This window comes from Heterocephalus glaber, unplaced genomic scaffold, assembly GCF_053883595.1.
Source record: "Heterocephalus glaber isolate CG9 unplaced genomic scaffold, H.glaber_assembly_v1.0 deba00001561, whole genome shotgun sequence".
Classification (NCBI taxonomy): domain Eukaryota; kingdom Metazoa; phylum Chordata; class Mammalia; order Rodentia; family Bathyergidae; genus Heterocephalus; species Heterocephalus glaber.
In genome coordinates, this window is record NW_028258349.1 from 14,070,970 (window position 1) to 14,092,597 (window position 21,628).

A 21,628-nucleotide genomic window follows, 5' to 3' on the forward strand; every position below is an offset into this window, starting at 1 on the left:
CCTGCCCTGCGTCCCTGCAGTGTTTGCCCAGCCCATTGTGAGCCGTGCGAGGCCTGAGCTCCTGCACTCCCACTTCATCCCTACCATCGGGCGGCTGCGCAAGCGGGCTGGGAAAGTGGTGGCTGAGGAGGAGCAGCTGCGTCTGGAGGCCAAGGCGGAAGCCGAGGAGGGTGAGCTTCTGGTGCGAGATGAGTTCTCCGTGCTCTGCCGGGACCTGTACGCCCTCTACCCACTGCTCATCCGATACGTGGACAACAACAGGTCAGCATGGCCCCAGCCTGTCCGCCCATACTGCATCTAGACTCTGGTTTCCCAGACCCACGGGGCCATACCTCAGCCTGACCTGCATCTGCTTCTGCAACTCCTGGCTGACCCACCCTGTCTCTGTCCCTCCCTTCTTGTCCCCTCTGGCTTTTACCATCTTGGCCCAGCAATATCCAGCCCCCTTAGATTGCTCACTTCCGCTGCTTGAACCCCCATGTGCAGGTCAGTGTCAGCCTTAGCTGTATCGAAGGCTCAGCATTTTCCGTGGTTTCAGGTGTCCACTGGGGACCTCAGAACACATCCCCCACTGATAAGGGAGCACAACTGCATGGATCCTCCTCTTTTGTCCTGGGGTCCTATGGCATTTTCTGCAGCTGGATATAGCTCGATATTTGCCAGTCTTGGCTGGATGGGTCATTTAGGTTATTTCTGATTTCTCTGTGACTAACAATGCTGCAGACCCATGCTGCATGTCCGTCCATCTCTGTGCTCACAAGTAAGTATTGCTATAGTAGATTTCTAGGAATGGGAGTGCAGGGTCAAAGGCAATGAATAAATTGTGTTCTGTTCATACAGCAGAATAGTACACAGTGAAAAGTGAAAGATTGTGAAAGGCAGTGAAAGTGAACAGGTTGCAACATATAACAATATGGACGAGTCACAAACATCAGGTTCATTGAAAGAAGCCAGGAAAACAAAACAAAACAAGACAGAGTACCTGTGTCCAGAGTCCATGTAACGATTAAGAACTGATGAAAATAATGTATGGTCTAGCAGACCAGAGGGAGGGTCATCTTTCAGGGGGCAGGAGGGGGGGCGTGGAGGGAAAGGGGTTTGAGGGACCAGATAAGTTCTCTTTGGGTGGCAGTTATGTGTGTGTTCATTTTGTGATAGATAATTAAGCAAGTTGACATTTCCTTATATGTATACTCTTATTTCCATAAAAAGGTTAGAGAAACAGGAGAAAATTTTAGAAAAGGAATAGTCAATACAATATTTAAATGTTTATCTGAATGGCCAGATTTCACTAGAGAACTCCATCCTGCTCATTGGTTGTCTCCTGGTCCCCTGCCCTCTCCCGAGCTCTCTGGGTGCCCCTTCCCTGGGGATCCCAGACCCCTCACCAGCCCCTTCGATGACCCTAGGGCACACTGGCTGACGGAACCCAACCCCAACGCCGAGGAGCTGTTCAGGATGGTGGGGGAGATCTTCATCTACTGGTCCAAGTCCCACGTGAGTCCCTGCCATGCCACTGTCCTCTCCATGAGCAGAGAAGCTTCTGTCTACAGGCAGCCTCCCTCCCTCACCCCGCTGATCCCCAACACTGCCTCCCTGACCAGAATTTCAAACGTGAGGAGCAGAACTTCGTGGTCCAGAACGAGATCAACAACATGTCCTTTCTGACTGCTGACAACAAGAGCAAAATGGCCAAGGTGCTTTCTTCTGGGACAAGGACTTAGCAGGGAGGCAGGGAGCAGCCCCCAGGGATTCTTCTCTGACCCCCAGCCCACCCAGTCAGCCTGTCCTGTCCTGGTCACATTCCCTGTAGCTCTCAGAGCAGCTCTTTCTGTCCTAACTCCCATCTCCTTCCTCCCCATACCCTCCCTTTCCTCTCCCACATCCTGCAACTGCCCTCTTGGGGATCATAAGGAACAAACCTATCCACCCCAACCAGGGTCTAGAAATGGCCAGCTAAGGGATGGGCGGTGGGGCAGGGCAGAGGAGTGGGGGTGTTGCCAAGGTGAAGTTGGGCCAGGGGTTCTCTGCGGGGCTGGGGTAACCCTTCTTGTCTCTGTCTATAACCCAATGAAGCAGGCGGGAGACGTACAGGTCAGCCCCACATCTGAGACCTTCTGCATGGCTCTTGGCTAACACCCCTTTCCCTCCAAAAATCCACCCCCACCCTCCTCCCCCTGTTCCCCACCCTCCTCCCCCTGTTCCCTACCCTTATTCTTAGGTCCCCATCCTTCTTTTCCTCCTCCCGAAACATCCATTCCCTCCCCAATCCTCAGCTTCTGGCAATTTGAATTCTTTTTTTTTTTTTTTTTTTTTGGTTTCTGTTACCAAGAAAAAAAAAAAGCAACTCTCAGCTTCCCCCAAAGCATTGTGGGCTGAGGTCGAGAGGAATGGAGTGCAAAGGTGCATGGTTGGGGAGGCAGCACTCTCGCCGTGCAGTGGTGAAGGCTTGGGCTCTGGAATCCAACAGACTTGGGTTTCAATCCTGTGAGGGTAGCCAGCTGTGTGACCTTGGCCAAGTGTCATCCTTTTGAGCCTCTGATGGCATGCAGCCAGTGGGCCCTGGGCCGAGGTCCCTGTGAAGATTCCTCGAGATGCTGCATGTGTGGCCTTCAGCGGCGCCTGGCACTGGGTCGTGCTCAATGTTGCCAGCCAGCGTGGATGTGGTTCTGGCCGCAGCTTGTCACTGGGCTTCTCTTTGGCATGACAGGGTGGCCCTGGCCAGGGGTCTGCACCCAAGGCTCCAGAACATGGCTGTGGAACTCTGTGCCCCGTGTCTCTGCTTCCAGATCTTTCTGGATCTCTCTTGCATCTTCTGTCTCTTCATCTCTTTATCTGTCCCAGCCTCTTTGTCTCTCTTCTTCTTCTTCCAGTTTCTCTTGTCTCTTGGGATTCTTTGTGGGTCTGCATCTTCCTTTCATTCTTGGGAGCTCGGTCTTGGGATGTGAAGTGTGGGATTGTGCATGTTAGAGTGGGGGGATTGTACTGGGACTTCATAAGGGTCCTAGGAGAGCAGCTCCAGAGGCTGAGAAAGGCCTGGAAATGAGGACAATCTGAAAGGCTTGAATTAGACACTGGAAATGTGGGATATGGGCCAGAGCCTGGGGATGTCCGGTCCGGGTGGGGGTCTCAGGTACAGGATCAGCAAGGTCAGTGTGGAGACAGAGGTGTGCTCTGAGGTTGGGGAGGGGTGCCTGGCTCCAGGCTGGGGGCTGGAGTGTGGACAGTGGGACAGGGAGCTGGAACTAGGGCAGGCACTGAGCCCTGTGTCCCCACAGTCAGGTGGCTCAGACCAGGAACGCACCAAGAAGAAGCGCCGGGGGGACCGGTACTCTGTGCAGACGTCCCTGATCGTGGCCACACTCAAGAAGATGCTGCCCATCGGTCTGAACATGTGTGCTCCCACTGACCAGGAGCTCATCACACTGGCCAAGGCCCGCTATGCCCTGGTGCTTATCCAGCCCTGCCCAGCAACTCCCTGAACCCCCTGGGTCCCATGGACCCCCTCAGGAGCCTGGAACCCCTGCTTTAGGACCCCACTAAACCCTCCAGGACCTGAACACTCACTGAGCCCTCTGGAGTGCCCTGGGCCCTCCCCCAGGATTATGAGGACCCAACTCAAGACACTGTCAGGGGCCCACAGTCCCTCTAACTAGAACCTGCTGAAACCCAGAAATGCCACTCATACCCCTGGGACTCTAATGAGCTGTGCAGGACCCCACTGAACCCTCCCAGGACCATAGCAAACTTGCTGAGATCCTGAGGATACCCCTAGATAGCAGGAGCCTCTCTAAGACTCCTTGGAGCCCTGCACCAAGACCACCCACACCCTTGGGAAACGGTTGAGCACCTCATGAGCCCCCTGGCCTTCCCCATAGCTCAGGACTGAGTATCTGAGCTCCCACTGAGCCTTCTGGCTCACCTCCTCTTCCCCTTGGACCCTGCTGACCCTTCTACTTGGGCTCTGTTGACACTAAGCAGCCTCAAGGACTGTCAGGGGGTACAGAGAACCTCTGGGATCCTAAGTAACCCTCTGGGATGCCAATCCCAATGGCCCCTTCTCCAGGAACATACCCAAACCTCTGAAGCCTGAGAGAACTTGGAGATCACCCCCAGAAGCTCCTAAGCTTTCTGGGACCCCAAAGAAGCCAGACCCCATTCAGCCCCTGTATGAAATGCCAAGGACAGGGTCCCCCAGGATGCTTCTTAGCCTCAGGAACCCTTAGAGCACTCCTAGGATTCTGCCCTAGACCCCTGTAACCCTCCCCAGGACACTGCTAAGCTCTGACTACTGAACCCCCTCGGGCCCTGAGGACCATGACTTGCCCCTTGTATCACAAGGACCCATTTCTGGGGACTCCAAAGGGTCCTTTCCCTCAGGATTTCAAGCTCCTCTGAGGACCCCAAAAGTCCTCTAGAGCCCTCACATTGTTTCTTGAGGCCCCCCTCTGCTGGGACCCTAAGCAGTCCCCACCGTGCTCACCTCTTCCTTGGTCCCTTTTAACCAGTGACTTGACTGACCTGCTTTACCCCGTGAGCATTGCTGACCCTGCCAATTCCCCTCCTCTTTCCCTGACATCCCTCCTGATATATTCTTGTCACCCCTCCCTCCTCTCAGACCCCCACAAGCCCCCTTCAAGGTGCCTCTGTGCTTCCTTATCCCTCTAGGACCTTTTCTGAACACTGCCCACCTGTAGGGCCTTTCAGTTTCCCCAGGGCCTTCCCCACACAGACCTCTAGCTGAGTCCTGGACCTAGAAAGGACTGTAGGTCACCAAGGAGGCTGGGACCTCCAGTGTGACCCAGCGGGCCATGTCTTCCCAGAAAGACACAGATGAGGAGGTCCGGGAATTTCTGCAGAACAACCTTAACCTTCAGGGAAAGGTAAGCCCCTTTGCAACCCGAAGGGTGGGCCCAGAAGAATACCATAATAATAATAGTAAACGTTTGCACACTTAGTATGTACCATGTATGGAAGGGACCTTAACACGCCCTTACCAAGTACGGAAAAGGGGTGGGCAGCCGGGGTCGTCGACACTGCAGGGACGCAGAGGCTGCTCAGAAAAGCGGGAGGTGCCCTCACACTGGCGGTCCTTGCTCCCCTCAGGTCGAGGGCTCGCCATCCCTGCGCTGGCAGATGGCTCTGTACTGGGGCGTCCCGGGCCGCGAGGAGGATGCCGACGACCCCGAGAAAATTGTGCGCAGAGTCCAGGAAGTATCGGCAGTGCTCTACCACCTGGACCAGGTGGGCGGGGCCCCAGGGTTCTTATTGCTGATTGGCGGAAGCTTGCGCCTCTGGACGGGGCGGATTGGCCTTGGATCCGTGGATGGGACCTGGGGATGGGTATTGAGTGGTGCTGGGGGTGGATCCTTGAGTGTAAGGCGGGGCTTAAAATGGAAATTTGGGCGAGAGGAAGTGGGGGGACTTGATGCTTCATCTTGAGTCGACAAGTGGGTCAGCAGGTAGGGGTGTTAGTGCGCTCACTGGGCAGAACTTTGGAACTAAAGGTGGGGCCTCCTGGAGAAACTTGGAGTCTGGGGCCCCAGCTTAGGATGGAAATTTAGGTGTGCAGGTGGAGCTAGAATCTTGACTGTGTCCGAACTAAGGTGTTCTTTCTGCGGACGACTGGCGTATGGACCTGGGCACACAGGAGAGGTTCACTCAGGGATGGAACTGGGAATCAGGCCAGGGCCAGGCTCTAGAGCCATGGTGACTGTCCCTACCCACAGACCGAGCACCCTTACAAGTCCAAGAAGGCCGTGTGGCACAAGCTCTTGTCCAAGCAGCGTCGGCGGGCGGTCGTGGCTTGTTTCCGCATGACGCCTCTATACAACCTGCCCACGTAAGGCCCCCAGGGAGGCGGGAGGCTCCAGGGGCCATGGAGAAAGAGTAGCCGCGGGGAGGGAGGACGGAGGGTCAACACGGTGGGGTCTTGGGAAGGGTTGGGGTGGCAGGTGTGTGGGAGTTCAGGGGCGCATGGAGGAGGGGAGATATTCTTGACACCCAGACTTTGCTCTGCAGACACCGGGCATGTAACATGTTCCTAGAAAGCTACAAGGCTGCCTGGCTCCTGAGTGAGGACCACAGTTTTGAGGATCGCATGATAGATGACCTTTCAGTGAGCTGGGGCCTGCCTGGAGTATGGGAGCAGGGCTGGACAGGGGTTGAGGGTGCCCTCCTCATTGAGGATTATAGAAACGGGAGTCCTGGCTTGGGGAGAACCAGGGGGCAGAGATAGGCATGGTGGCACACACCTGTAATCACTGGAGGCTGAGGCAGGAGGATTGCAAGTTTGAGCCTAGCCTAGGTAACTTAGTGATTTAGTGAGAACCCATCTCAAAAATAAAAAATAAGAAAGAGCTGTGGATGTATCCCAGCGAGAAGGCCCTGAGTTCAATACCAGTGCCAAACAAAGTAAAGTAAAACAACAAAAAAACTGGAAGCAGGATGTGGGGAAAAAAAAAAAACTGTTCTAGCCCAGCAAGGCTAGACAGGAGAGGCCTCTAGAAACCACTCCCTCAAGTCCTGCTTCTTCTTCCAGAAAGCTGGGGAGCAAGAGGAGGAGGAGGAGGAAGTGGAAGAGAAGAAGCCAGATCCCCTTCACCAGCTGGTCCTGCACTTTAGCCGTACTGCCCTGACTGAAAAAAGGTGAGAATCCTTCCTGGTTCAGAAATGCCTTCCTATGCCCAGCTCCTGTCTTGGGAAAAAGTCCTCATAGCTGACATTTTCATGTCACTTTACTCAGAAAGGCAGGGCCACCTGTACTGTTGTGCAGGCCGAACATTTCAGAGCGCAGAGAGGGGTCACATCACAGTGTGGATTTATTTAACTGGGCTTTTCTACAAGGAAATGTGCCTAAACAAAATCAGGATGTTAGGGGGGAAATCAATATATATGATAAATTTCCAACAGATAAAAGTACTGGCTTTTTCTTTTTTTTTTTCGTGCCGGGGATCGAACTCAGGTCCTTGCTCTTGTGCAGCAGGCAGCAAAACCACTGAGCTAAATCCCTGGCCCCACTTTTTCTAATTCATTTGAAGCTTTTATATGGGCTAAAGGTGATCTTCAGAATAAATATTGACAATGAGCATATTGCTGCTAATGATGGTGATGATGATGATGATGATGATGATGATGATGATGATGATGATGATGATAGACACCATTTGTGAACTGTTTATGATGTCAGGCACCATGCAAAGCACTTGTTCACTAATCGCCATGCCATGAGATAGACATTATTGTCAACTCTTTCTTATAAATGAGGAAATAGAGGCACAGGGAATTATTTTCCACACAATGTAGGGTAAGGAGCTGGACAGTCTGGGGCTGGATAATGGCGTGGTGACTGACAAGGACCCTAGGTTCTTTCTAACTTTCTGTCTGGCATTCTTAGCTTGTGTCTTATGCTGCACTTCTAGGCATCATGACCAGATGCCGGGCAGAAAGAAGGGGAATGGTTTTATTCCTCTAAGAAAGAACTTTGATCTTCTGATACAGCAAGGGAAGCTGTTTCTGGAGGGCTTCTGCACATATCATTGACCATAATTCTGACATCCTGCTGCTGCTAGTTGCAAGGGACACTGGGAAGTTGAGTGCCCTGTTTTACATCCCATAGGAGACTGGTGACTTTGGAGTTAGACTATCTAGGTTGAATCACAGTGCAGGCTCTGTGACCCTGGCTGGGAAATATCTTTGTACCTCAGTTCCCTCATCTGTAAAATGAGACCAGCAATGTACCCACCTGATAGGATTACTGCAAAAATTAATTGGTTACTATATATAAATCACTTAGAACAGGGACTAACATAGAATAAACACTCAGTGGAGTTGGCCATTCATTATAGAAGAGACCCAAGGAGAAGGTGCTAAGTGAGCCAAGATGGCAAGATGGCCCTAGAGGCTTTGGCCTTCCATCACTCCACTTGCAGCCTCAGTGGGAAGGGAGTTCCAGCAAAACCGTGAGTGACTTCCAGTGGACCAGCATGGGCTGTATGACCATCTCTTTCCTGTCATTGCAGCCAGACAGACAGGAGTATAAATTGGCTCTGCCTTCATCACATCCCACCCAGGCAGTAGAGAGTCCACCCATTGGAACCACACAGCTGAACATGGGGAGGGGTGGCTCTCCAAAAGGGAACAGGAAGCTGTTATAAAATGGGGTGTATCCGGGCATAGTGGCACATGCCTGGAATTCCAGCACTCTAGGAGGCTGAGGCAGAAGGATCACAAGTTCAAGCTCAGCCTGGGCAACTTAGTGACTTCGTGAGACCTATCTCAAAATAAAAAAATAAAGGAGGGATGTAGCTCAGTACAGTACCGGGATTTGATTCCTGGTACCACACAAAAACAGATAAGAAGTACTCTCCACTGCATCCTGACCATCTCCCTGCTTCCTTTCTCAGCAAACTAGATGAGGATTACCTGTACATAGCATATGCGGATATCATGGCAAAGGTGAGGCTTTGCCCAGTCCCTGAGCTTCAGTGTCTGTTCACTAAAAGGGCTGGTGTGGAAGGGATATCACCTTTGTTCACCATCACTTTTTAACTGAGGTCCTCTCCCCAGAGCTGCCACCTGGAGGAGGGTGGAGAGAATGGGGAAGCTCAAGAAGAGGAGGGTGAGGTGTCCTTCGAGGTAGGTGGAACCAGGAGGTCCTGAAGGAAGGGTTGAGGGGGGTGCCCTGGCATCAGTCATCTCCCATCACTCAGCATGTGATCACAGAGCAGTGCTCAGGGGTGCAATGGTGACCAGGTCAGCCCACTGAGGGGCAGGCATACAAACCAGACAGTAAGAGCACAGGCATTCTCCATCGTGGTGATGGGGTTATGGGCAGAGGGGTCAGAGCCAGGGCAGGGGCAGCTCAGTGGGTATAGAAGCCCAGCCTGAGCAAGGGAATCATGGAGGACTTCTCAGAGGAGATGTCCTAGCAGAAGGTTAAAAGGAATGTGCCAGTTGAAGAATAGGGCTGTTCCAGCTAGGTGTGGTGGCACATGCCTGTAACCTAACTCCCTGGGAGACTATGGCAGGAGGATTGCAGGTTTAAGGTGATCAAAATAAAATTTAAAAGGCTGGGCCATAGCTCTATAGCAGAGTGCTTGGCTAGTGTGTGCATGGGCGTGTAACTTTTCTCCATGTCCAAGTTCACAGATGGCCTGGACTCTATCCACTGACCTCCCTGGAGATCTGGGGCCCCAGGTTAAGGCTGCTCCATTTCAGCCCCAATTCCTGCACATGTTCCATGCCTAACCCTGTGTTAGGTATGGGAGAGAAACTGAGAACGGAAGTCGCCAGGGATGGAGGGAGCCCAGCATTGAAGGAAGGAGTTGTGGATGTGGCTGGAGCATGGAGGGCCGAGGTGGGACAGGCCAGTGCAGGGAAAGGCTGGGCTACTGAGCAGGGATGTGCTCAGTCCACAATCTGCTCTCGGCTGCAGGAGAAGGAGATGGAGAAGCAGAAGCTGCTCTACCAGCAGTCGCGGCTGCACAACCGGGGAGCTGCTGAGATGGTGCTCCAGATGATCAGTGCCTGCAAGGGTATGGTCTGTCATGAGGCATCCATGTGCCCCCACCTGTGTGCCCACCCTGCCCTCCCTCTCCATGGTGTGGCGGTTTGCTGTGGACCCAGCAGGTGCACTCTGCCACTGCTGCACACCTGGGGTTTGCATCCACATCTAAGCCCTTACAAGTTGCCCTTGCACATCTGCCTTGAAATTTCCCACCCATGCCTCTGCCTTGAGCACCTCTCCCTCCAGGCCTTTGCACACACTTTCACTCCTTTCTCTCACGACGCTGGGGCGGCTCTTTTCGAATCATCTTCTGCCCCCCCCCACTACTCTCTCCAGGAGAGACTGGCACCATGGTGTCCTCCACCCTGAAGTTGGGCATCTCCATCCTCAATGGAGGCAATGCTGACGTGCAGCAGGTGACTGGGACTTGGGAGGAGGACTGGGAGAGGTAGGAGTTGCCAGTGTGACTCCTGGCTCCCCATGCTACTCCCTGTGCAGAAAATGCTGGATTATCTGAAGGACAAGAAGGAAGTGGGTTTCTTCCAGAGCATCCAGGCGCTGATGCAAACATGCAGGTGAGCTCTTGTATCCTTCTAGCTCAGATCTGCTTGACGTGGCCCTGTGCTACCTCCTGGTCCCACTTTAGTTCTGGTTTTAGTCTCTTGGTCCAGGAAGAGACCCACTCAGAGTAGCTCAAATGCTGTGGAATTTATTATAACAATTAATGTGGCTGGGTGTGGTGGTGCACACCTGTAATCTCAGCACTTGGGAAGGCTGAGGCAGGAGGATCACAAGTTCAAGCCCAGCCTGGGCAACTTAGTGAGACTCTGTTCCAAAATAAAAAAATAGGTTGGGGATATAGTTCAGTGAATTTTGATCCTTAGTAATAGAACATGAACAAAAAAAAATTAGTTTAGAACAATAAGGGTGATGGAGGCCTGGGATTTAGTTCAGTGGTTCCAGCACCTGCCTTGCAAGCTCAAGGTCCCAAGTTCAATCCCCGTACCTAAATAAATAAATAAGGGAGATGGAATGTCACAGGCTTTAAGAATGAGGTGTAAGGTAAGAATGAGTTGCCAGGCTTGGTGGCACATACCTGTAATCTCAGCACTTGGGAGGCTGAGGCAGGAGGATCACTATGAGTTTGAGACCAGCCTGGGATATATAGTTCAAAGCCAGTTTGAACTGCATAGTGAGACTCTGTCTCAAAAAAAAGAGTTGTATTATGGAGGTGGGATGTAACTCAGTGGTACATTTGCCTAGCATGGAGAAAGCCCTGGGTTTGGTCCCCAGCACATACACAACACACACACACACACACACACACACACACACACACAAATGTTGTACAGTACTATGGATTCCAGGAAATGGAATCAGAAGATTGTTGAGAACGTGGGAAAACTGGGCATCAGGAATTTGGGTTCTCTCTGATGACCCTATTAACCAGGCTCTGCCTTTGTTTGCCTCTTGCCATCAGCCAACTTTTTCCATCCTTCTGTAGCTTTTGCTGATTGGTGGTTTCTGTTGTTTCATGCTTTCATTTCGTACATGGTTCTCCCTGGCCCTACCTTACTGCAGAGGGCTGGAGTGGAAAAGGCATGGATGTGGGGTCAGGGCTGGGGTGGGGTCCCCGTGCCTTCTGGCTTCTACTTATGCATGGTGGGCCCTGGAAGAGGAGAGGGCAGAGGTTTCCTCACATCTTTCTCACTTTCCTCCCTCTTCTCAGCGTCCTGGATCTCAATGCCTTCGAGAGACAGAACAAGGCAGAGGGGCTGGGCATGGTGAACGAGGACGGCACCGGTGAGGCCCTCTCCTGGGCTTCCCTCTCCCTGGGACATCATCTTCCTTCAGGATCCACCTCCCTCTCCACCGCCACTGCCCAGAGCCCCTTTCCTCAAGACAGCCCTTTCTCAGGAGCTCCTTGAGTCCTGCTCCTGCTGAGACCCCCATCCCCGCCCCCATCCCCCCAGGGTCTCCCTCCCCAAGGTCCCCACCCCCAGTGTCACCTGCCCTGTGTTCTCCCACCCATCACCACACGGACCTGCCCTTCACGTGCCCCAAGCCTCACACCCTGGTTGCTGTTCTCTCATTAATGTCCCTAATCCGGGCTAATGGAGTCTCCTCTTTGCTGTGTTTTGACGTGTCTAACCTTTCCACCTGATCCTCCTGCCTCTCCACCTCTACCTGCCCTTTCTCTCTTTCTTCTCTCCTCTCCCTTTCCCTCTGCTTTGCCCGCATTTCCCACTGTCTCCCTTGCTAACCCGCTTCCTTCTGTCTCCCTCTGGCTCTGGCTCTGTCTCTCTGCTGGCTGTGTCTCTCCGTGTGTGTTTACGTCTCTGTCTCTGACTGTGTCACTGTGTGTTTTGCTGTCTGTCTCTTTTTCCCTCTTTTCTCCTGCTTCCTCCTCCCATCCTGTTGGCTGCCCCAGTCATCAATCGCCAGAACGGTAATTCCCCCTGCCCACCCTCTTGCGTGCTGCTGCCACCCTTGCCTCCTAACCCTGCTGCCCTTCCACCTGGGGGCTGAAGATCTGGGACATTCTGGGGAGGGAGGAACCCTACAGTGGTGCACAATGTCATTGGAAAGCCTTGAGATCAGGTATCCAGGGAACAAGATTCAGGTCCCAGATTAGCCACTGGGGACTATGTGTTTCTCTAAGCCTTAGTTTCCCTATGTGTAAAACAGAAATTAGAGAAGATCCAAGTTTGGCACTGCACACCTATATTCCCCTGGGAGCCTGAGGCAGGAGAATTGAAAGTTCAAGCTTGGCTGGGCAATTTAGTGATGTAGCAAGACTCTGTCTTATAATAATTTTTTTTTAAATTAGAAAGGGATGGGGTTATAGCTCAGTGTGAACACCCTGGGTGTTCCACAGGAAAAGAAAAAGTTAGAGAATACAGCAAAGGTCCCCTTCCAGCTGGAGATTCTCACACTGCCAGGCCCAGATTCACAGTCCCCAGGTGGGGTGACCCCAACTCCCACTTTCTCTGCGCTCTAAGCCCCAACTCCAGATTGATTGGTCAATGGTTTCCCCATGCACCAATCAGATTGGCTGCCTCCAGCATCCACTCTGATTGGTGTGAGCGTGCCTCCTATGCGCCTGCTGTGACTGGCCCATTCATGATCTAGTCTTCTCCTTTACAGCCCACCATGATTGGCTTTTTTCAGATGCCCATTCTTCTGATTGGCCCATGTTTCCATGCTTACTTTGCTTCTCCTAGATTAGCTGCTTTTGAGGCATCTGGGCCAATTGGCTGGCTTTCAGTCACTATCCCTTATCCCAGCCCAGTCATCCCCGCTCAGAGCCTTTGTGTGAAAGTGACCCAACCCACATAATCCATTAACCCCTGAAGCCTGGAGGGGGGCTGAGGGCGACAACATCTGCCCAAATGTCCCCTGGATGAGCAGACACTCCCAAGTGTCACACAAGTGGTGGCATCAGAGGGACACTGATGCAGTAGAAAGACACTTGAGACAACAGCTTCATGACTCAGGGCTCTACAAGTCTCTATCTTCTGATCTCATGGAGTCTGAGGTTGAGACACCTGGTGTCATGGATGCTCAGGGCCCTCACAGTGTCTTTGAAATGGTGGCTGCTCCTCCCAGCACCCCCTGCTTTGTGCATGTGAGTGCAGTGTGCAAGGGTTGTGTGCATGTATGTGCTGTGTCCTGGCAAATCTGACCCCTCCTTTGCTCCCAGGAGAGAAGGTCATGGCAGATGATGAATTTACACAAGACCTGTTCCGATTCCTGCAATTGCTGTGTGAGGGACACAATAATGGTGAGGATGAGGGGTGGGCAGGTTGGAGAGGGTACTGAGGTTTAGGGTCATCTGGAGCTATTACCCGAGTTCATCTCCAATCCCCTTTTTCTCCCTGTATCTGTGAGATGGCCTCAGCCAGCCTCAGTCTACCTACCTTCCCAAATCTCTGGAATTTTTGGAATTTAGCGACATAACTTCACTTTCACCTCCTCTGGCCCGTCAAATCCCCCAGGCACAATCTGCCAAAAACAACTTGGCCCAACATCATTGTGTCCAAATGGCCAGTCTGTCACACTCCATCTTCCCACAGGCATTTATTCAGAACATGAGTTAGATTTCCCTACTTTGGTTCCATAGAGAAAAAATAATTCTCCAACGTTTTAAAACAAATTTATTAGATTTATTCAATTATTCTGCATATAGAAGACTTTACCCAGGAGAAAGGTCTGCAGATCCTTTCCTAATATAAGCAAGTTGTCACAACTTTCTTTCTGTCAATTTAACAAGATCAAGGACGATACAGAAAATTAATTAAACACACTGCTGATGGGAAAATATAACCTTTTATGGCACACAAAGCTTACAACATTAAAGCAACAGTAAAATTCTGTACAACAGCCTACTAGTGTGTGTGAGGTCTTGGGTTCAGTCTCCAATAGCACACCAAAAAATTGTATATATCAAATGTGCTGCCCAATGCCATTTTCTATAATAAACATCTACAGTCTCAAGGTTGTGGTTATAACACTTGGCAGGTGCTTACAAAATTATAACTACTTGAAAATTAACTTTCATGATAAGAAATCTAACTTCCATCCAGTACCCCACATGAAAGAGAAAGAAAGGAGAGATCTAACTTCCATAGAACTTTTACCTTAGTTAGCTAGTAGGGCTCTTTAAGGTATATAATTTGTAAATATCTTTAATCTTCCCTCTTTTCAACAAAAGAAAAATGATCCATTGCCCCATGTTCTCGAAAGCTCTGTATCCACAACCAGTCTTTCTACAAGGTTTATTAAATACCTTTGTGCCATGTGACTGAGATTTTTACTGTTTAATTTCAATGAAGGTGGACTCAGTCTTTGGGATTTAAAATAAATTTTATACCCTGGATCTATGACTTCTTTTGTTTTGTTTTTGTGGTACTGAGAATTGAATCCAGGGCCTTCACACTGAGCCACATCCCAACCCTTTTTTAATTTTTTTTTTTTTTGGTGGTACTGGGGATCAAACTTGGGACCTTGCGCTTGCAAGGCAGGCATGGTGCCCCTGAGCTAAATCCCCAGCCCCCCTTTTTAAAATTTTTATTTTGAAACTGGGTCTCACTAAGTCACTAAATTACCCAGGCTTGGTTTGAATTTGTGATCTTCCTGCCTCAGCCTCCCAGAGTGCCGGGATTAGAGTGTACCATCAAGCCCAGCGAACTATGACTTTTTAAAAATGAGAATGTTGGGGCTAGGGATTTAGCTCAGTGGTTCTGCCGCCTGCCTCGCAAGCGCAAGGTCCCGAGTTCGATCCCCAGTACCAAAGGAAAAAAAAATGAGAATGTTTTTATGGGTGGGATTTCTCTCTCCAAACACATTTTCAATCCATTCCCCTGCCTAACTCTGTAGATTTACTAACCAGCCCAATCAAATATATGTTTGAAATATCTTTCTAATCTCAGACATCTTGTATGTCATGAGTATTCACTGCCTTTCAAAGAGACAAAAAGTTTGTCCCTTGCTTATTTGCACATGTCTGTGAGTGTTCTCAGTCATGTGAATTTTTTACAGAAGTTTCTATCTAACCATTCAGGTATATAGCTTAATTTAAATAAGAACAATTTAATTTCGCAATTTAAATTATCACAAATTAAAGGAGGTAGAAAAAAGAGTTGATGAGAAAGCCTGTGCATTTGCTCATAAAAATCTTGATTATTTGCGCGTGTGTGTCATCTATGACATGAGACCAGGCAAAGGGGGCAGTTTGGCGAGCCAGCTGGCTGCAGTGACTGTGAGGTGTCTGCAGGGGGCTGGCAGAAGGAAAACCTTTAAAGCAAGGAAAACGTCTAAGGGCATGAAAGCCATCCTGTACAACATGACCTCCTGTAAACATCTGCAGAGCTCAACTGATGCCTGTTTTTGTTGCTTTGATAATTAGATACATTGGCCACTTGGCAAATGCATCTACAGTAGAACAGTACTGTAGTTCTTAAACATGCCTTGTTAAATCAGAATCACCTGGGGCCTTGTTAAACTGTAGGTTTCTGAATGGCACCTCAGAATTTCTGACTTAGGCATTTTGGAGGAGCTCAGGAGTTCTCACTTCTACCACATTTCCAGATGTGATGCTGCAGATCTGGGGACCCCACTTTGAGAATCAGGGCTCTGAAGTGCAGCTCTTACTGATTTTAAGGGCCTCTAAGAACAGATAATGCTGTGGCCAGGGCTGTAGCTCAGTGGCAGGGCACCTGGCTAGCATGGACAAAGCCCTGGGTCCCATCCTCAGCACCAAAAATAAATAAATATTTTTTAAAATTCAAAAAGCTAATGCTTATTGAACATTTACACAGCATACGCAGTGCAACACAAAATTCTTTGCTAAAGCATTGAAACCTCACAGCAGCTCCATAAAGCAGGGTCTATTGTGATCTTCATTTACATTAGAGGAACTGAGGCATAGTCTATGCCACAGAGAGAGGCTCAGTAATCTCCCCGAGGTCACACAGCTAGGAATTTGTACAGCTAACTCCTACTTACCTTTCAGATCTCAGCTCTCTGAGAGGTCCCCTCCTCCAGGGAGTCTTCCCTGACCAGCCCAGCTGCATCAGCCTTCTCCTCTGGGCTCCCCTTGGGCTTCCCCCATCTCTAACCGTTCTGCCAACACCCACACCCCTGAAGAATGTTTATTACCATCATTATTCTAGGACTTCTAGTGCTCCAAAGTAGAATGGTCTAATGACCCCCAAGCACCCACCACTCCAATCACCAACTTTCTGCCACAGAACAATGTTCTTCAAATAGTGAAAACCGAGTCATTCAAGGTTTGAGAATCAGTTTAAAGCAGAGGCTGCCATCCTAAGTCCACGTGGGGGGTGAGTTAAAAGATGCTGTTGCCCAGGTTTCACCCCCAGATTCCAATTTAATTGGTGTGGGGCCTGAGTATCGGGGATAGTTAAAAGCCCCCCTGTGAGTGATCCTACTGTGTAGCTGAGGTTGAGAACCACAGAGATAGTGAGCTATGATCAGAATGGTTTTGTAATTAATAGTACAGGAGAGAAAAAAAAATCCCAAAATGCTTTGCACAGAGAAAGGGTGTGTGCAACTTCTGTTTCAAGCATACACGGTTATAGTTTCAGATTGAGCACATGTATTGGGCATCAGTGTAAGATGGTTTCTCTGCTGTAGATTATAGTTAGAAAAGACTTAAAAATTACTGCACAAGGGCCAGGGATTTAGCTCAGTGGTTCCATTGCCTGCCTTGTAAGCCCAAAGTCCTGAGTTCAATCCCAGGTACCAAAAAAAAATTACTGCACAAGAATATAAACTTACAGAAGGATATAAAGATATGTAAGAATGTGTACTCTCTAAGAATATATGCAAGGATAGGAACTTTGATGTTATATCCTCACCTAGAATTGTGCTTGACACATAATAAATACTCAATAAATTCACTGTACCAAAGAATAAATGACAGTTCACCTCCTGTTGGCATTTAGTTATACTCAATTGAAAATATGTTGAATAAATGGCCAATTCTTATCTCCCTGTTTTTTTTACAAGCTGCTCAATAAATATCATTGTAGAAATCAATGAATAAATGACCATGCTTTCATTTTCCACAGTACACAGTAGGCATTCAATAAAGATTTTTGGAAATAAATGCAGGATTTAAGCCAGAGATTTAGCTCAGCAGCACCGCCCCTGCCTTGCAAGCGCAAGGTCCTGAGTTTGATTTCTGGTACAAAACATACACAAAAAAATAAATGGAGGATTTAATCTCTAAGTCCCCCTGCTGTGTAGTAGGCACTGAGTAAATATTTGTTGGGGAAAAACAAAAGAATAACTAACTGACCCTCCATTACACCTGACACATAGTATGCCCTTAATAATAGTTTATTTTATTTTATTTTGTTGACAGTATTGAGGATTGAACTTGGGCTTTGGACTGAGTTACATCTCCAGCCCTTCATTTTTTAATTTTAAGACAGTCTCACTAAGTTAAGTTGCCAGGTGGGACTGAAATTTGCCACCCTCTTTCCTCAGCCTCCCAGAGTGCTGTGATTACAGGCATGTAGTATTTTTAGGTAAATAGTCCTCCATCTTCTTCTGACAAGAGTGGGTACTTGGTAAATATTTATTAAATAAATTAATTATCATACACTTTCTGGCATACCATAGCACTCAATAAATACTCATTGCATAAATGAATGAATGAGCCTAGCAAGCACGAGGCCCTGAGTTCAATTCCTGACACCAAAAAAGAAAAAAAATGAATGAGCCACTACTCGTGCCCCCCCCCCAGTACATGGTAGGTGCTCAATGAATTAATGACTTAATTTCCTTAGATTTCCAAAACTATCTAAGGACACAGACAGGGAACACGACCACTATTAACATCATCATCTGCACAGTGGACTACCTCCTACGGCTGCAGGTAAGGACGTGAGGCTGTCCACGTGTGACCTGAGCCAGGGGGGCTGTGGGACCCCGGCTAGGCCGTCCCAGCTCACACCCTGCCCCGCTCCCCCGCAGGAATCCATCAGCGACTTCTACTGGTACTACTCGGGCAAGGACGTCATTGAGGAGCAAGGCAAGAGGAACTTCTCCAAGGCCATGTCGGTGGCTAAGCAAGTGTTCAACAGCCTCACTGAGTACATACAGGTAGGGCCGGCCTGCGCGGAGGCAGCAGGGAGAAGGAGTCCTGCACGCAGGCCCAGCCCAGCGCTGACACCGCGCTCTGCCCCCAGGGCCCCTGCACCGGGAACCAGCAGAGCCTGGCGCACAGCCGCCTCTGGGACGCCGTCGTGGGATTCCTGCATGTGTTTGCCCACATGATGATGAAGCTTGCTCAGGTTCGGGCCCCTTTGTCCTTCATCCGCCTGGTTCCGGGCATCCCCTAGCTGCCCAGTTTCTACGTCTTCTGCCATTGGTCAGTTTCTCACTCCAGTGCTCCCGGCATGTTCCAGCCTGGTTCCCTCCCCAGGCCCAAATCCATCTTCTTCTGGATTGGCTCTCGGCATGACCCCGCCGCCCCTTCTGCCACCAATCAGCTCGTTTCCCACTTACACATCCATTGATTTGATTATTTGAGCCCCGCCCCTTCTGACCAAAGGTTCTCCATGATTTGTTGGTGTTCTTTTCTCTCTAATGAGATCATTTTAGACTCACACCTAAGGATGAGATGGGCGCAGATTTCTAGATCAGGGGCTAAATAAGTGTTGCTTCTTTATCCCGCCTGCGGCAGATGACTCCCATGCCGGGCATCCATGATGTAAGGTCCCTTGCAGAACCTTAAGTCTCATCTCTAAGAATCCTTGTGTTCCCCCTTTTCCCACCACCCTTGCACCTTCGCAGCCTTACCTGCTTTGAGAACACTTCATTTGTTCTGCTTTTGTTTGGTAAACATACTCAAGGTTGCCATACACCATTGGTTAGGCTGTACATTGCATAAAGGCATGACATCTGAAGATATCAAGTAGGCATGGTATACATATTAGTGGGTGTATTTCAGTAGTTCACCAGCAGATGGCAGTAAAGTATTCTGTACGTATATCATAATTTCCCAACAGAAGCCGTCTTGAGGAAAGAGACCCTTTTTCTAATCTGACTTTTTGAAGAGCTAAACTGAGAACTCAGTTCCTCAGTGTCAGTGCAGTTGAAGTTGTGATGTTGATGTAATCTTAAAATGCTAGTGGAAGCCGGACATGGTGGCACACCCCTGTAATTCCAGCACTTGGGAGGCTGAGGCAGGAGGATTGCCAGGAGTTCAAGGCCAGCCTGAACTACATAGTGAGACCCTGTCTCAAAAAAAAAAAATGCCAGTGGAATAGACTTCCAAATCTTGCACCATTACTTCATCAGCCATGGGCCAGGCCTAGGTTGCAAGGGATAGAAATCCAACACAAAGTGGTGACTTAAGGAGGAAAAAAGAATTTATCAGGAGCCTGATGTGGTGGTGCACACCTGTGATCCCACAAAGGGATCAGAAGGCTGAGGCAGGAGGATCTTGGAGAGTTTGAGGCCAGCCTGAACTACAAAGCCTGAACTACCCTGCCTCAAAAAACCAAAACAACAACAAAAAAAGGAACTTATCGTTTACGTTACAGATCCAGGGCTTAGTGTAATGTCAGCAGAAATGTGTCTTCTCTTTGGCTTCCTTCTGAAGCAGGCTTTTCTCACCTGCTGGAAAAAAAGTACCTCCAGCTTCCATTCACTCCACCAACCCATTCAGAAGGAAGAAAACACCTTTCTTGAGGTTTTTCTCTGATTGGACTACTGGGTCGCATGCCCATCTCTGAACCAATCATTGTACTCAGAGGAAAGGAAGCTGTGATTGGCCAGACCTTGTCACATACCCACCCCTAGAACCAGGAGGTGGGACTACCCCCAAGGGCTCTGAGAGTGGGAGTGGGGACCCCCAGTTGAAAGTTCAGGCATTGGCTGGCAGTGGTGGTGTACACTTGTGATCCTAGCACTCAGAAGGCTGAAGCAGGAGGATCGCCATGAGTTCAAGGTCAGCCTGGACTACATAGTGAGTTCAAGGCCAGCCTGAACTATGTAGCAAGATCCTGTCTCAAAAAATAAAATAAAAAGAACAGGCATTAAGAGGAGAGGGGGACTAGATTATAAGCAAGGACAAACTCCAGAGTCTTCAGATCCTGGAATGTTGGAAGCTTAGAGAACAACTTTGAGCAGGGCGCAATGGTATATGCCTGTCATCCAAGCTACTTGGGAGGCTGAGGCAGAAGGATTGTGAGGTCAAGGCCAGCCTGGACAATGTAGTAAGACTATCTCAAAATTTAAAAATGAAAAGTGCTCAGGATGTAGCTCAGCACTCCCTGGATTCAATCCCCCATCCTGCAAAACCAACCAACAAACAATGCAGATCTTAAAAACTGGAAATGTGTTAGGCTCAGAATCAGCAACTCCTAGAACTAGCCTGAGGTGGAAGGAGCCTTACATCCCATTTATCTAGTCTCTTTTCCTGCCCTCTCCATTTTATTAGGTGGAACCATATGACATCACTACTCTGTGGGTCAAAAACGGTCATATATTGTTGAGCATGGAGGCACATATCTGTAATCCCAGCATAACAGGGGCTGAGGCAGGAAGACCATGAGTCTGAGACCACCCTCGGCTATTTAGACTTGTCTCAAAAACAAAAGTCCACGGGCAATTTTATAGGACTTAACCTAATAACAAATGTTGTGAGGTGCAACTTTGTGTTGGAGGTTTCTGTGCTTCCTACATGAGACACTATGGCAGTGGACACAATGTGCTACCATATATATCCCCCCAATGGCTTACCAGAGAGTGGAAGACCATCTCCTCAGCCTTCCTCCTGAGCTCAGAGTCTCACTTTCCCATCACACACCATGTTCTGTATACATGTGTCAAGCACCTGCCAGAGGCCCGGCACAGTGCTGGACTCTCACCCTGGTATTTGTCCCTGTCTGCCTCTGCCTCTCTCTGCTCCGAATGTCTGCTTGCCAGGCCTCCCAGTCCTCCTTGTTTGCCAGCCCCCTGTGCTCACATCGTCTGCGGGCCAGCTTCCCCCTAAATGCCAACCCCACCCCCACAATCTTGTCTCTCTGCCCCCTCCCCTGCTTCCGAGGAACATGTCTGGACTCGGGTCCCCTTGGAGGTAAGAAGGGAGCAAAAGGGGGTCTTAGGCCCCACTGGGTAGATGAGGAGGGCCAGAGCAGCTGGAGGTGGGGGAGGCCTCTCTGCAGAAACAAAGCCTCACACAGCTGGGGTGTGGGATCCCTAGGACTCAAGCCAGATCGAGCTGTTGAAGGAGCTGCTGGATCTGCAGAAGGACATGGTGGTGATGCTGCTGTCGTTACTAGAAGGTAAACACCTGGAGGGTGGAGATGGGGCAGTATAAAGGTTCAGATCAGCTGGAGAGTGACTCTGAGACCCTGGAGACCCTGACCCTCAGCCCCATCTGACATCAGGCCAGGATCTGTGAGCTAATGAAAGCTTTGAAGTAATGAGTTCGCCAAACACTTACCATAGGCCAGGACCTGGCTGTATGAATATTAAATTATTGATTCCCCAGAGAAATCTTTCTTTTTTTTGAAGTTATTGAAGTGTTTGTTCTGCTGAATGGTTGTTCCCATCCTTTGAGGTTTGAAGTTATGGAAACAC

General features: G+C 49.6%; 1 protein-coding gene across 1 annotated transcript in view; it reads left to right on the plus strand.

The window, feature by feature from the left end:
• Positions 1-21,628, plus strand: part of Ryr1 (ryanodine receptor 1) — a 116,264-nt gene that overhangs the window by 64,542 nt on the left and 30,094 nt on the right. Inside the window, exons 68-91 of the mRNA XM_087190853.1 lie at positions 21-261; positions 1,410-1,497; positions 1,605-1,697; positions 2,080-2,094; positions 3,279-3,449; positions 4,824-4,883; positions 5,107-5,244; positions 5,730-5,842; positions 6,022-6,118; positions 6,542-6,648; positions 8,406-8,457; positions 8,569-8,637; positions 9,437-9,536; positions 9,845-9,924; positions 10,007-10,083; positions 11,238-11,311; positions 11,940-11,957; positions 13,212-13,292; positions 17,824-17,912; positions 18,011-18,139; positions 18,226-18,330; positions 18,723-18,749; positions 21,093-21,122; positions 21,249-21,330. Of these exons, the coding sequence (XP_087046979.1) occupies positions 21-261; positions 1,410-1,497; positions 1,605-1,697; positions 2,080-2,094; positions 3,279-3,449; positions 4,824-4,883; positions 5,107-5,244; positions 5,730-5,842; positions 6,022-6,118; positions 6,542-6,648; positions 8,406-8,457; positions 8,569-8,637; positions 9,437-9,536; positions 9,845-9,924; positions 10,007-10,083; positions 11,238-11,311; positions 11,940-11,957; positions 13,212-13,292; positions 17,824-17,912; positions 18,011-18,139; positions 18,226-18,330; positions 18,723-18,749; positions 21,093-21,122; positions 21,249-21,330 (2,136 nt within the window). The remainder of the gene's footprint in view (positions 1-20; positions 262-1,409; positions 1,498-1,604; positions 1,698-2,079; positions 2,095-3,278; positions 3,450-4,823; positions 4,884-5,106; positions 5,245-5,729; positions 5,843-6,021; positions 6,119-6,541; positions 6,649-8,405; positions 8,458-8,568; positions 8,638-9,436; positions 9,537-9,844; positions 9,925-10,006; positions 10,084-11,237; positions 11,312-11,939; positions 11,958-13,211; positions 13,293-17,823; positions 17,913-18,010; positions 18,140-18,225; positions 18,331-18,722; positions 18,750-21,092; positions 21,123-21,248; positions 21,331-21,628) is intronic.